The sequence below is a fragment of the Bos indicus genome, chromosome 4 (genome assembly GCF_029378745.1).
Source record: "Bos indicus isolate NIAB-ARS_2022 breed Sahiwal x Tharparkar chromosome 4, NIAB-ARS_B.indTharparkar_mat_pri_1.0, whole genome shotgun sequence".
NCBI classification, from domain to species: Eukaryota; Metazoa; Chordata; class Mammalia; order Artiodactyla; family Bovidae; genus Bos; species Bos indicus.
Window position 1 is genome coordinate 103,094,310 of NC_091763.1, and position 15,325 is coordinate 103,109,634.

The following is a 15,325-nucleotide window of genomic DNA, read 5'->3' on the forward strand; positions in this document are numbered from 1 at the left end:
CCAGGCTTTGGGTAGCTCAAACAATAAAGAATCTGCCTGCAATGTGGGAGACCTGGGTTTCATCCCTGGGTCAGGAAGATCCCTGGAGATACTCATGGCAACCCACTCCGCTTATTCTTGCCTGGAGAATCCCACGAACAGAGGAGCCTGTTGGGCTACAGTCCATAGGGTTGCAAAGAGTCAGACAGGACCAAGTGACTAACACTTTCACTTTCATAGGTAGTCAAAAGTATATCTCAGGAAGAATTTTAATGTCTCTAGATTCTTCCATCCTCCATACATAGAAAAGCTAAAAAGATTAACTGGAGACATCTGTTCTTTACGATTAGCAGTAATCGTACCAAGATACATGCTTGACTGCAGGTATCTCCCAGCCAAAAGTAATGTATGGACTAACTTTCCCCTTACTTCTACTGAGTGGTTGCTTCGGAGTGCCTAAGTGGCTGTTTCTTGGGCTTTAGTCCTTAGAAAGAGCCTTACTAAAACTTAAACTTAAACTTACTACAACTTACACATCTTTAAACCCTTTCTCCACATCTTTAAAAAAATTTTCCTGGAATTCCCTGATGGACCAGTGATTAGAATTCCTCGCTTCAGGAGGGTCCCGGCTCCATCCCTGGTTGGGTAACTAAGATCCCACAAGCTCCGTGACACAGCCAAACAACAACGAAACTTACACACACACACACACACACACACACACACACAGCCAAAACAAATTTAATTATTTCACTCTAGTTATCTTAATTTACATATTCAAAGTATTACATCAGACCTTTAGAAACAAGACGGGTGCTGCATTGGCCACTGTGACTTTATCTTGTGTTTCCCTATTTCTAACGAACGAGAGGTTCTATTCTAAATTCGAGGTAGGAATTACAATGTCACATCACAATGGAGATGTATCTATGGAAATCAGAAATCGTATTCAGGGGAACTCCCGCCACCAAACATCAGCATCCTCGCTCCGGCAGAAATTTGATTCTAAGCCGCACAGCACAGGAGACCCGCGATCACGCGCCAGTCGGCGCCCAAGGCTGCTCTGGAGCCCAACGCGGTCCAAATCGGAAGTGGTTCCTTAAAATGACTTTCCCGGGAAACCTGTTTTTGAAAAACCGTGTCATTTTAATTCGCTTTTCCTAATATGAACTCATAGAAATACAGACAAACTGTCGCTCTCAGAACAGAGAAAGACACCTTCATCCGGAAAGAAAACCTTTCACGCCCGGCAGCAGCGATAAGCCTATGGGAACCAAGATGCGCAGGGCACCAGTTCTCCGGCGAGCGCTACTCCGGGCAGGACCAGTCCCCTGGCGGGGTTGCCGTGGAGACCAAGCGAGCTTCATGGATGCTGAGGCGCGCTGAAGCCAGGCCTTCTGTTGTCTGTCTGCAGAGGGTGTTCACAGGACCGGCGCCAAGATGGTTAGTGGCGTCGAATAGTGAGGAATAAGTTTGAGTAGGTCCTGGGACTGGAGATTGGAGATTCCTAGCACACTTCTGGTTTAAGTCTAGGAGTGTTAGCGGAGGCAGATGTCTGTGCCCGCTCCCGTGTTCCCACCGGGGACAGGGCTGCAACTGTAGATACATCGTTGCTTTCTTCCCTCCTGTTTCTCCGTTTTCCCACTCCTGAGCTGCGCGTGAGATGGGAAGTGGACCAAGGGAAGGCTGAGATGACAACAGCTCCGCGAAAGCATCTTTTACCTCATTCTCGTTGGAGGAGATGAAGAAGTAGGGAATAGCGGTTTCGTTCAGCTCAAGCACCGGGTGACGGACCTTTTAGTAAAATACGTGTTACGGAAAGAGTTTAAATAGGCTTACAAGGGGTTCGTTGTTCAGGACTTGACTTATGAATCCGGGAGCCGTCACTCTCAGTTTAAAATTGACCACGGGATTGGGATCATACAGCTATCTTTGCTTTTTCTTTCACAGATGCTTTCAAGGGCCAAACCTGCTGTAGGCGGGGACCCACCGCACACTGACAAAAGGAAGAAGAAAGGTAGGAAGATTCCAAAGCTGGAGGAGCTACTTTCACAAAGAGATTTCACTGGAGCTATTACCCTGTTGGAGGTAATGTCCAAAGAAAGTTGCTTCTTAGGACGTAAATAACCAGAATATAGAGGAATGCATGGGTGAATGCTGGTTGCTATGCATGGAACAGGTGGGTGCATTCTGGGACTTCCTGTAAATCTAGTCAGGCACAGATTCCAGGTTAACTATAAACCTGACTAAAGATGAACTAAAAAGATAGACTTCTTTCTCTCTCTCTTTTTTTACATGATAGACTTATTTCTTGAGGGACACTTTTAATTATGTCTAGTTCCACTGATGGCAAATCTAGCCTAAAAATGTAGAGGGACATTTAATACAGTGTCAGTTCACACATTGCCTATTCCACCCCCTGACCAGTTTATGATTTATTCCTATTAATATGTTATAACATTTTGATCAAATTTAAATAATTCTACCATGTTTCATGCTTATTGTGTGAAATACTCTATCTTCAGAAGATATTTCAAATCTCTATGGCAGTAGTTCTCAACTTTTAATACTCAAGGCGATGGCACCCCACTCCAGTACTCTAGCCTGGAAAATCCCATGGACGGAGGAGCCTGGTAGGCTGCAGTCCATGGAGTCACGAACAGTCAGACACGACTGAGCGACTTCCCTTTCACTTTTCACTTTCATGCATTGGAGAAGGAAATGGCAACCCACTCCAGTGTTCTTGCCAGGAGAATCCCAGGGACTGGGGAGCCTGGTGGGCTGCTGTCTATGGGCTCACACAGAGTCGGACACGACTGAAGCGACTTAGCAGCAGCAGAGTCACTTGTGGTACTTGTTTAAATGTGCATTTCTGGACTCCTACCCTGTGTGTGTGTGTATTAGTCGCTCACTTGTGCCTAACTCTTTTCGACCCCATGAACTATAGCCCGCCAGGCTCCTCTGTCCATGGGATTTCCCAGGCAAGAATTCTGGAGTGGGATGCCTTTCCCTTCTCCACGGGATCCTCCCGACCCAGGGATTGAACCCGGGTCTCCCAAGTTGCAGGCAGGTTCTTTATCATCTAAGCCACCAGGGAGACTCAAGAACCCAGTATTTTGGGCAAATAGCCTAAGTGCTGATGTAGATGGTCCAAGGATACGTGCTTTGTGGGAAGCACGTGTTGTAGGAGAAATGAATGGGGCGCACCAAAGAACGAAGAGGGGAGGAGTTTTGACGGCACAGCCTGGTTGTGTTGTGCCATAATCATTTCTCTAAAGCACTACAACAGCTGTATTACTCTATCAACAATAAGTGTTTTAATCAGCTTTATATATCTTTCTCAGTCTTGCATGTAAAGTCCTGTGTTTCTTGCTAGTCCCCTGGTGTTGAGCACATTGCTTAAACTTTTCTGGTGTTGGATTTCTTATCTTTAAATCAGGGGAGCTGCCTTGGAAGGGCCCTCCTGCTCTGTAAATCAGTGGAGTGAGTGGTAGATACATGTGTGATTTTTGTTAGTCTCTTTTTCTCTTCTCTCTTTTCGCTGTGGCTCCAGGGAATTCCAGGAGCAAATTCAGGGAGACCTCAAATAAGAGTTTCTTCAGACTTAAGGCACTGCACTCAGATTCACAGTATTTGGTGAGAGGTTGTTATTGTTTAGTCACTTCAGTCGTGTCCGACTCTTTGAGACCCCATGAACTGTAGCCCACCAGGCTTCTCTGTCCTTTGGGTTTTCCAGGCAAGTATACTGGAGTGGGTTGCCATTTCCTTCTCTAGGTGAGAGGAGAATTTCTAATATTATAGAGTTAGCTACAAGAGTAAGTTTTTATTTAGACAGAGTATCAATAGATATCTTCATCTTGTACTGGTCAAGGCACCTGAAGTTTTGTAACAATGATTGGTTTTTTAAAATTTTATCTTATTTTTATTAGAGTATAGTTGCTTTACAATGTTGTTAGCTTCTACTGTACAGTAAAGTGAATCACTTATACGCATACATATTTCCACTGTTTTTTAGATTTCATTTCTATTTAGGTCACTACAAATCAACAATGATCTGTTTAGTTTTTGCTTTTCACCTATGTTTTTGACTTATCATCACATAGAGTGGAAAAAAAAAAAGCTCATGGTAATTCAGACTTCTTCAGGATCTCACACCTTTCCTCCAAAACAGGACTTTTCTTTCATGGATGATGAATTCATGAATATTTTTTCACAATGGACATAAATGATTAGGTGGTCTTCTAAAATCTTTAATTCTTATAGGCCCTGGCAAGCCTGTTCAAGGGTAATAGAATGATTTAATGCCTTGTCTTCAGTGAAAAGTTATAACCTATGAATAAATATATGTGTGTGCTCATGGGACGGGTTTAAAGTGTGAAGTTAAATGCAGTAGAACATGGGATAGGGGGTGAAAACATGGGCTTTGGAGTCAGTTGGCTACGTGGTCCCTTCCACCACACTTACTGGCTGTGTGTGGCCTTGAGGTCATTGCTTAATTTCTCTAACCTTCAGTTATTTGGCATTAAATATTTCAGAGAGTTCTTATGATCTTTATAAATCACCCAGAATTTTTATGAGGATAACTCTTAGATACTTCCTGGAGTAGGGTGTCAATAAACACAAAAACAGTTGTGAAATATTTGAGGAAAAGGTAGTTAATTGTGCTGAGTTCTGTAGGTATCAGTTTGATTAAACTGAGGTTATCTTGCTTCCATAATTTGCAATTTCCTATTGTTCATTAATAACATAGTTTTTTAAACAAGGGCTTACCATTCAAAGTATTCATGATTTTTTTTTCATGGAATTTTAACATCAAGTTCAAACGTCATGTTGGGGAACAAGAAGAGGATACTAATTTGTGGATTGGATACTGTGCTTTTCATCTGGGTGACTACAAGAGAGCTTTGGAGGTTAGTTTAAAGTTTTTTTTTTTTTTTTTTAAATAACTGTAGGGTTCTGAAATGTTTTTAAGTTTTGTATTATAATAATACATACTCATGGTAAAATTCAAACAATATAGAGGGGAACAAAGGAAAAAGGAAAAAAGTCACCCAGTCTGCCTTCCTCCATCCTATTTCTTTGTTAACAGGAGTAAACATTGGATCTTTTTTGATGTATTGCTTCAGAAATCTTCTATATATGTTCAAATATATATAGCAATGTTATTTACTTTTTCCTTTTAGATATATACTAATGAGATTGTTCAATATATTAATATTAGTCTTTCTTAAGAAAACCTTTAGGAGAAGAAAAATAAGCCCTTTTGATTAAAAATTTTATGATTCTTTTCTCAAAAAAAGTTCATGGTTATTTTTTAAAGGTTAATTTTAGACATAGGAAATATTATTTTATCTTTATATTTTAAAATATTTTAATATATTATTTATTTTTTATATTTTTAAAAATATAGTTTTGAAAGTTGTTTTTCTTGGTCATTGTAAACCCTACAATGTAATTAACAATCTATAGAATTATGGCTGTACATAAAATTGTAGATGCCTTATGTCAATGATTTTTAACTCATAAATGAAATTGTTTTGACCTTTCTTACATATTCTCACTCTCAAAATGTAATTTAAGGATATTAAAAACCTGCACTACTAAAATGAAAAATATCCAAGATCACACAATGAGAAACTGATATGAACAAAAGCAACAAAATCAGTAAAGGAAAAGTGAAGATGTGAAGAGGGCAGAATAGAAGCTGGTAGTATTTGTGAAAGATTTAGGAGAAGAGAGAGTAGTTCAAATGGAGTAAAAAAGAAAATAGGCATGTGGTAAACACTGATAGTAAAAGAGTATATGGAAAATGTAGTTGACAAAGTGAATTTCAGAAACTATCCTTAGAAGGGAAGGAAAAAAACCCTCAAAGACCAAATTTTTAAAATGTAAAGCCAAGTAAACAAAGCCAGAAAACAATTAGAATGAAATCAAATTTGTAGCATATTAAGGTATCGGATTTTAAGTTAGCTGAAACTATGCATTTTTAATATCTTTTTAAGTTAGCAAAAACAAAATATTTTAGTTGTTTTTCATTTCTGCAGTTTGTTAGCCCATGTCAGTATTAAAAGGGAAAGAAAAAAAACAAGTGTAGGGTTCTATGGGCAACAGTCCCACATGGGTAGGCTTGAGCCCTAACTGCAGTATTTAATATTACAGGTATAGAATATAAGGAGCACATGTGTGTACGTGGTAAGTCGCTTCAGTCGTGTCCGACTCTTTGTGACTCTGTGCACTGTAGCCCTCCAGGCTCCTCTGTTCATGAGATTCTCCAGGCAAGAATATTGGAGTGGGTTGCCATGCGCTCCTCCAGGGGATCTTCCCGACCCAGGGACTGAAATTACATCTGCGTCGGCAGGCAGGTTCTTTACCACTAGCGCCACCTGGGAAGCCCTAAGGAGCATATAGAATTCTCCTAAATGTGAAGTTGCCCAATCAAGAACTCCAGTACTCTTGCCTGGAAAACCCCATGGGCGGAAGAGCCTGGTAGGCTTCAGTTCGTGGGGTCGCTAAGAGTCAGACACGACCGAGCGACTTCACTTTCACTTTTCACTTTCCTGCATTGGAGAAGGAAATGGCAACCCACTCCAGTGTTCTTGCCTGGAGAATCCCAGGGACGGGGGAGCCTGGTGGGCTGCAGTCTACGGGGTCACACAGAGTCGGACACGACTGAAGCGACTTAGCAGCAGCGTGTAGTATAATATAACTATACTATAAGTCATAGACAGGAGAAGGAATGGCCCATTGATTGCTTTACTGCTATATGGGATCATTGCTTATTGTATATTTCAGGAATATGAAAATGCAACAAAAGACGAAAATTGCAGTCCTGAAGTCTGGGTGAACCTAGCCTGTACGTACTTTTTTCTTGGAATGTATAAACAAGCTGAAGCAGCTGGATTTAAAGGTAAATGAGCCCTTTTAATATCTGAAATTCACCACTAATACTAAGAGTCATTTTGGAGATTTTTAAACTTAATACCTTTCTCGAGGAAAAATCAAGTGACATTAGAAAGCTAAAAAAAAAAAGAAAGAAAAGCTCTACTCTTCAAAGCATATTGGATCTTAGCAACTTTATCTTTAAAGACAGAGTTAATCTCTGTATGCCCTACCCTTACCCTCCCCACTTCACTTCCCCAGAATCTACAGCCAAAAAGCAGAAGGATGAGAGAAGAAAAAGACAAGGTGCCTTTCTTAGGCCCTCCTGTGGTGGGACATTCATGATGTTGGTAGCAGTTGGGTATAGTTGGTCAAGCTCTCATGAATGTGGATCTTATCGCTTCTTGCCCTACTTCGAAATGAGAAGCCTAGTGATTTCAGGTTGAAGAATCCAGATTTCTTCCCTTTTGTTTGTTTTATGAAGTCAGTCATCTTAGGAGAAGTGAATTCAAATTTGCAAATAAGTGTAGGGCAGAATGGAAATATGGGAGGAAAGATTAAGAATAATTAGAGTATGAATCAAATTAAAATCAAAGAAAAATAGAGAAAGTGGGCAAAAGAATGTTTGTTAGGAAATATGTGAGTGATGAGTGTATTCCAGGGTAGAATTCTTAGAGAATTAACTGGCACATACATATTTAGATAGAATTCCAGTTCAAGGTCATGGAAAATCTCTTGATTTGTACCCAAGTTGTTTCAATTTACTGATGTAGTTTTTCCCAATTCATTTATAATGGTCTGTGAGTTATTTATCTCATGTTTCTAGACTTTGTGCGTAGAACAGTTAGATGCATGTGAGATGATCAAGGTACCTATCTCTCTTTCCATGCATATTTTTTCTTTTTTAACATTGAAGTATGACTTTTTGTTGTAAAGAGATAGATTAATAATATTGAGTGTCCAGAATTAGGAAGATTCTCCAAGAGCACAAAGCGGATCTGGAATTTAAAAGATGTTAACTTTTTTGCTTGGCTACCTCTTTTAGATGGTACTATTATCATGCCAGAAGATCTGTGGAGAATGGGCTAGTATTTAGGGAAATGCATGTGAGTGTTCTCAGTTGTGTCTGACTTTTTGCGACCCCATGGACTGTAGCACGCTGGGCTCCTCTGTCTATGGGATTTTCTGGGCAAGGATACTGGAGTGGGTTGGCATTCCCTTCTCCAGGGGATCTTCGTGACCCAGGGATCAAACCTGCGTTTCCTGCAATGACAGGCAGATTCTTTACCACTGAGGCACCTGTGAAGCCCCATTTAGGAAAACATGGCAGTGTAACTATGAAAAGAAGAGTTCAGAAGGAATTGACAGCACTGGATTCCTACATGTACTGCTAGGACCACAACGTTTGCTTCCCGTGTTTGGTTCTGCGTGTGAACTACACAGGATGGGCTGCTGCGGGCACTGTGAAGAGTGCAGGCTGTGCTTTACCACGAGAGTCAGGAGGAACCAGTGTGGGCACGAGCAGAACCCTAGAGTGTTTTTCTTCTGGTTCTTGATGATGTTCCTTCTACTGCAGTAGGACTAGACTAAAATAATATATATTATACAGAGACATAGCAGGATCCCATGGGTAAGGATTTGGGAGTATCCTTATCTGAGTCTCATGTCACTCCTACAAGGGACTAAATGCCATAGACAATTGAAATCTTTAATAAGCACCTTGGATTCTTTCCTCAGCTCCAAAAAGCCGACTTCAAAACCGCCTCCTCTTCCACTTGGCTCACAAGGTATTTCTCTGCTTATTTCACACTTTTTTTTTAATGTAAAATTTTGTTTTTCTTTTTTAATTGACATAAATTAAAGCTTTTGTTTTTAAAATATTTTTCTCTTTCTTTCTTGTTACCAGCATGGGTGAAAGAGAATTAAGTAGAAATTATTGTTAATGATATGTTTAGAGCAAGTAGAATACAGGTATTAATTTTATAGGATTTTTCTCCCCCATTAATGTTTTTTACCCTGGTAATTTATTCAGAGATGTTAGGTTTTAGTTCTTCTTAAGCAGTAGTCTTTTATGATTAGTTTGTTTCCACCATCTTATTGTCTCTTAGGAAACAGAAGCAAAGATGCTTGTCCTGACTCCTGAAAATAAATACATACTTTTCTGAATTGCCTGCCTTATAGCAATAATTTTGATCATCATCATCAAATTATTTATGAATACTTTTTCATATTATAAAATTCACACATTCTAGTAATCAAAATATAAATATGCAATAAAAAGATATTGTTGTTGTTGTTGTTCTGTCGCTAAGTCATATCTGACTGTGACTCCATGGACTGCAGCATGTCAGGCTTCCCTTTTCTTCACTATCTCCCGGAGTTTGTTCAAACATCTACCATATTTAAAGTTAACTATATTTCAACCTTTGGGCATATCCCTTTAGGGATAATTATTTTTTATATGCATAGTTGTATTTTTGTTCATTTGTTTTGCAGAATGGGATTTATGTTAAATATATACTTTTGTATTCTACAACTTACCTTTAAATTATGAGCGTATCCCTGAGTCACTAGTCTTCAAACCCGTCCTTTTTAAATAACAATCCACCATATGTGTGTGCCACAATTCATTCAGCATTTCCTAGTTATTTGGCTTCAAGATTGGTTTCGATTTTAATTATAAAAATGTAATTCTAACACCCTAGAAATAGACTTATTGAGTTATTGAGTATGAACAATAAAAATTTAAAGCTGTTAACTGATAGTGCTAAACTGTTTTACAGGAAGTTTATCTATAGGTAGTATTTGAAAATAATTGTTCTTGGTGTATTTAAAATTTTCATGCTGTAATTATCTCTCTTTGTTTAGTTCTTTCAATTTTTGCTTTACATGTTTTACAGACTCTCATTAAGTGCATACAGATATAGAATTGTTATGTCCATCTAGTAAATGGAAACATTTATCATTATCATTATGAAATGCCTATCTTTATCTCTAAAACTCTCTCTTCATGTAAACACTACTTTGTCATGTTTGTGTAGCTCTATCAGCTCTCCTTTGGTTAGTGGTTGCCTATTACATCTTTTTATATCTGTTCATTCTCTACTTTTCTATGTCCTATTTTAAATGTCTCTCTTATAAACAGCATATAAAAAAGATAGAAACATAGAAGATAAAAAGGGAGGGAGAAGATATAAAGAAAGAAATAGAAAAGAAACAAAGTAAGAATAGGGGGGTCAAGTAATTAATGAGTTGTAACTAAAGACTAAGGCTCTGCCTCTAGAGACTATTTTATTCTGTGTCTGAAGGAGAGATAAAGAAGACTGGGAGCTGAAGAGAAATAGGGAGAACAGAGGCAAGTGGCTGAAGGGTGGATGGAGTTAAATTTGTGTTACATAAGTGTTGGTTTCTCTAACCATTCTCTAACATGAATTTTTATGTCTTTTTTCTCTCTTACAATTTTAGTTTAACGATGAGAAGAAATTGATGAACTTCCATCAGAATCTTCAGGATATCACAGAAGATCAACTCAGTTTGGCCTCAATCCACTATATGCGATCTCACTACCAAGAAGCTATTGATATTTACAAGCGAATACTGCTAGATAACAGGTGTGTGTCCTGTTACGCCTCCTTGAACTCTCATTTTGTTACTTTCTTCTGTACCCCAGTTTGGCTGAGAACCTAGTGTCCTTTGGTTCTAATATCACCATGTATTCAAGTCTATTTAATAATCTGGTGAGATTAAGAACTCCTTATAGTCTAGACTCATTGTGTAGATTGTCTTTCCCCCTCTTAATTGCCCTCCTATTAAGTTTCAGTACCACAGGTATATTGTATATCTGGTTATGTACTATATGTATATCTGTATACAGATATATGTATAAGTCCTGTATGTATATGTATGTATGTATATATATATAAAATAAATATTTTTCATCTCTCCATAAGAACCAATTTTCGCCCCTTTGGGGGTGATATCACACCTGTTGAAAATGCATGGTCTAGATGTATCAATTTCAGTGTTGTAGTTACATTGAAGGTAATTTGCTGACAAAATTAGAAACAAACTGTTCTAAAGAACTGGCATTCCAACTTTATCACTGACTACTTGGTCTCTCTTCTGTATCCCAAAGTATCTCGTCCATCTCCCTTCTCCCTCCTTTTGCATTACTGTCATAGTCTCCCACCTGTTCCCATTCTCAGTCATCAAACCTACTTGCCTTGTCTGTCCATCTTCTGTACGGTGTCAGCTTATTTGCATTTATACTTCATTACTGATTATATTAGTTTTGTTGGTTTTTTTCCTAACATGAACAGCTAGTAGTTGAACTTTTCCCTTTCTCCTCTAGTTGTCACTTTTTACTCTACTTATATCAAAACACTCAAATATTATAACACAAAAAGAAAAAGACTACACTGATCATACTGCCTTTTTCTTTAAAAAAAGAAATGTCCTCTTTGCCTTACTGTCCAGTTGAGCCATTAAAAATGTCTGTAGTTTGACAACATTTTTGTGAAGTAGACTTAAATTGTTAATCCTTAATTTTTTCATCTAATAGGGAATACCTTGCCCTCAATGTTTATGTGGCCCTGTGTTACTACAAGCTGGATTACTATGACGTGTCTCAAGAAGTTCTGGCTGTTTATCTTCAGCAAATTCCCGATAGCACCATCGCACTCAATCTTAAGGCCTGTAATCACTTTCGCCTTTACAACGGCAAAGCCGCTGAGGTAGTGATGAAATTTGTTCTTAATTCACTAAATTCCAGTTTGAATTACCCTGTACTTCCCAGGTTATTCATAAAACTAGTATCTGTTACTCTTGATTAATATCCCTTTGTTATTGCCAGTGTGATTCTATAAGAACCCAACTGTATAAATATTTATATTTACCAGATATTCTAAAAAAGAATGTTGACTTCTGAATTCTCTGTGTGCATCTGATATGCTGTAGATGATCTTTATCTGTGTCTTACATTACCTTAAACATGTTAAAAACCAAATACTTCTGCTTCTTTCTCTGAAATATGTTTGTGGCTCAGAGTCATCAACATGTAATCAGAAGGCTGGAGTGTCCCTCGCTCTCTCCTCCTTCATCCGCACTCTAATTTTCTCCCCGTTCCTGTCATTTCGGTTCTAGATACCTCTTTTCCCTGTGCCGTCTCCTTTGCCACTGCTCTAGTTCCGGCACTCCTTACCTCTTGTTTCAACTCCTTAAATAATTTCCCTGCCTCTCGTCTTTGTTCTCTTCAGTCCAGTCATTGAGTTTGTTTCACACACCCATATCCTCCCACTGCCATGGCTTTGTACACTCCTTTCTGTTTCCTGGAGTGCCTTTCTCTGCTCAGTGATACTGCAGTATCTCCTTTAAGGTTGCCAAGAAGCAATAGTGGGAGGCATTTTATAAGTAGTTAGAAAGTGGTTAACTTTTGGCCCTGTGCAGAATACTTTGTATCCATTATTTAAAAGTAGTTAGAAAGTTAACTTATAGGCCCTGTGCAGAATACTTTGTATCCATTATTTAAAAGTAGTTAGAAAGTTAACTTATAGGCCCTGTGCAGAGTACTTTGTATCCATTATTTAGTTTCCCTGACAATCCTGTGGATAAATTCTGTTTAAACAGCTCTCTCTTTTTTTCTTTTTTAAATTTTTTCCCTTGTTGTTATAGCTCTTGTTTTATTTGAAACTCAGAATATACAGGAGTCCATACATTATGATCTCATTTTATTAAACTACACACAAACACATGCATACACACATATATACATAAACATAGATATAAATAGATCTATAAATAGATATATAGATAGCATGTTCTATACTATATCTATACAGATTCAGGTATATATATTTGAATATACTTTATGTACAGATATGCTTAGGTTAACCCTACGAGGGGGTCCATGAGTACAAATTACTTCCTTGGCCATTACTTTAGTTGATGTCAGAAGCCACCAAAATTTAAATTCAAAATTTCTTTATGTGTCAATACCCTGCCCAAAAGGTAGTGTATGTGGCATCGTATCAGCCTAGAGTAGGGGAAGGAATGATTGTGCTCAGTCGTGTCTGACTCTTTAGTGACCCCATGGACTGTAGCCCGCCAGACTCCTCTATCGATGGGATTTTCCAGGCAAGAGTATTGGAGTGAGTTGCCATTTCCTCCTCCAGGGGGGTCTTCCCAACCCAGGGATCAAACCTGCATCTACTGCGCCTCCTTCATTAGCAGATGGATTCTTTACCACTGCACCACCTGGGAAGTCCAGAATAGGTGGAGGAAGGGAGAAATTGAAACTGGAAAATTAACTACTATATCAAAGCAAAATTTATTGTGTAATAGTAGGAAGCACTATTAATACACTTTACACTAACAGCAGATTGAGTTGGTGAGTGAAACAGCATTTATCAGCTGGTGGATAGAGAACACATATCCTTAACATTTGCTCAGGTTCACTTTTCATGGCTTGTGTTGATAAAGGTGCTCACTTGAGGCAAAAGAAATGCCCACAGTTAAACTGCTTAGTATGCAATGGAACGGTTGCTTTATGTATGAAATAAAATACATTCTTGGATATCCTCATTTCAGCTAAAGTCCCTGCCTAATTGACTAGTTCCCAGCATCAGCAGTTTAATAGTAAACTGGATTTGCAATTTGATCTTTAATTAGAGTTTTGGTTAAAATAAATAAAAGAAGTATATTTTTGTCTTTCTATATTAAGTCCGTCTTGGGGGCTTTGCCAATTTTGGCATAAGGTCCAACCTATTAAATGCTTATATTTTGTCTGCACATGTTCTTTCCATAGTCTGGAATGGGTGACTTGGCTAACCAATATGTTCTAGATCTAATGCTATCCAACTCAGGACAGCAAATTGTACTTCTTGTTCACTAAAAGCATGCTTTTTCATTTGAAATTGTGTCTGTGCAGATTACATATTGATTGTATAATGTTCTCCAGCAGTAGATAACTGTAACAAATGTACCCTAAGGAGCTTTCTTTCTTTCTTTTTTTTTTTTTTGACAGCAATAGGATATAGTTTGTTTTTACTTACGATAGTTTTATTAAACCTTCTAAAAAGCAAGCATTCCTCTAGAATCTTTTATAATGGGCTCTATATTGTATAATTCATTCTCTTCTCAAACACCAAAGCATTCTGCTCTTCTATAGTAAGCATGAAATATTATGTAATGATTCATTCAATTCTTAAAGTCCTTTGAATAACTCACTCAAAGTTATACAACTAACAAGTGAGAAATTCAGATCTCTAAAGCCCATAGATGGCTGGTTCATGTTGATGTTTGACAGAAAACAACAAAATTCTATAAAGCAATTATCCTTCAACTAAAAAATAAATTAAAAAAAAGAAACAAAACAAAAAATAAAGCCCATAGACTTAACCACTAAAATTTAATGCAAATTTAGGTGTGCATTCTTCTTCTCTGCTCTAAACTTATATATATATAACATATATATGTATACACACATACACATGTAATAATACAGCTACCAAATAACAAGAATGATTTTTATATATATATATCAAACAATATGGTTATTATATCTTACCAACAGATAATTGGTAATAATATGGCTATTATATATGATTCTATATCTATATATAAAATCATGCTTACTGTTTGGTAGTTGCCTAATTACCTTTTTTTCCTGAACAAGTTTTATTATTCACAGAGAGGAAGGAGCTCTGTCCTTGGCTGCGACTCTCCTCGTGACTACCAGGACATTACTCAGCTCCTCTCCCTTCTTCTTGGCATGGATGTGTGTCCCCACCCTTTTCTTGATGAACTTGAGGCTCTGTTCTCAGAGACCTTGAGCAGCTCCACGGCTTGCCACTCCTAAAGGGTGAAGCTGCAGACCTCTCAGATCATGAGGCTTGTTCTTGGTGAGGTGCCCACAGGAACAGTGGCTATAGCTCTGTTGGCTCACGTTCTTATTCATCCTGTAGGCCTTGCTGATGCCCGCGGTCATGGGGTAGCACAGAGCCGTGGCACTGAGCTGCATGGGGGCCCTTAGGGTCCAGATGGTGGTGAGTCCTACTGGAGCAAGGCCTCATGAACCTGCTTTAATTATCTTTAATCTAGATAAGCTTATTGAGGCTTGAGCCTTGTGACATTTATATCCCAAGACCTGGCACAATGTATATACAAAGTTGATGCCAATGAAGTAATGGTTGAATGAGAAATTTAAAATATGACTAACAGATTAAGGGCGAGTCATGTTTAAAAACAGGAGGACGTTCAAAACAGGTCAATAAAGATGAAGATTAAGAAAAGGCCATTGGATTTCATAACTGGTATTTCCTATGCTGATTAGGGTATCATTATTATTGAGTGTTGAAGCTAGATGTCAAGGAGATAAGGAGTGAATGAGTAACCTCTTGGACTGAGAAATGTCCTGAGGGATATGGCAAAAGAAAGACAAGTAGATGATGAAGAAACAGAAGCAGTGAGT

General features: G+C 38.3%; 1 protein-coding gene across 2 annotated transcripts in view; it reads left to right on the plus strand.

Annotated features, from left to right (window-relative positions):
• The first annotated feature begins 935 nt into the window (after window positions 1–935).
• The window catches only part of IFT56 (intraflagellar transport 56), a 42,793-nt gene continuing 28,403 nt past the window's right edge, over window positions 936–15,325 (plus strand). Inside the window, exons 1-7 of one of the 2 annotated variants that reach the window (XM_070788225.1) lie at window positions 936–1,422; window positions 1,930–2,067; window positions 4,797–4,889; window positions 6,772–6,886; window positions 8,596–8,645; window positions 10,324–10,469; window positions 11,420–11,591. In XM_070788225.1, the coding sequence (XP_070644326.1) occupies window positions 1,420–1,422; window positions 1,930–2,067; window positions 4,797–4,889; window positions 6,772–6,886; window positions 8,596–8,645; window positions 10,324–10,469; window positions 11,420–11,591 (717 nt within the window). In that variant the 5' untranslated portion in view covers window positions 936–1,419. The remainder of the gene's footprint in view (window positions 1,423–1,929; window positions 2,068–4,796; window positions 4,890–6,771; window positions 6,887–8,595; window positions 8,646–10,323; window positions 10,470–11,419; window positions 11,592–15,325) is intronic. The other variant, XM_070788224.1, reaches the window with a different exon arrangement.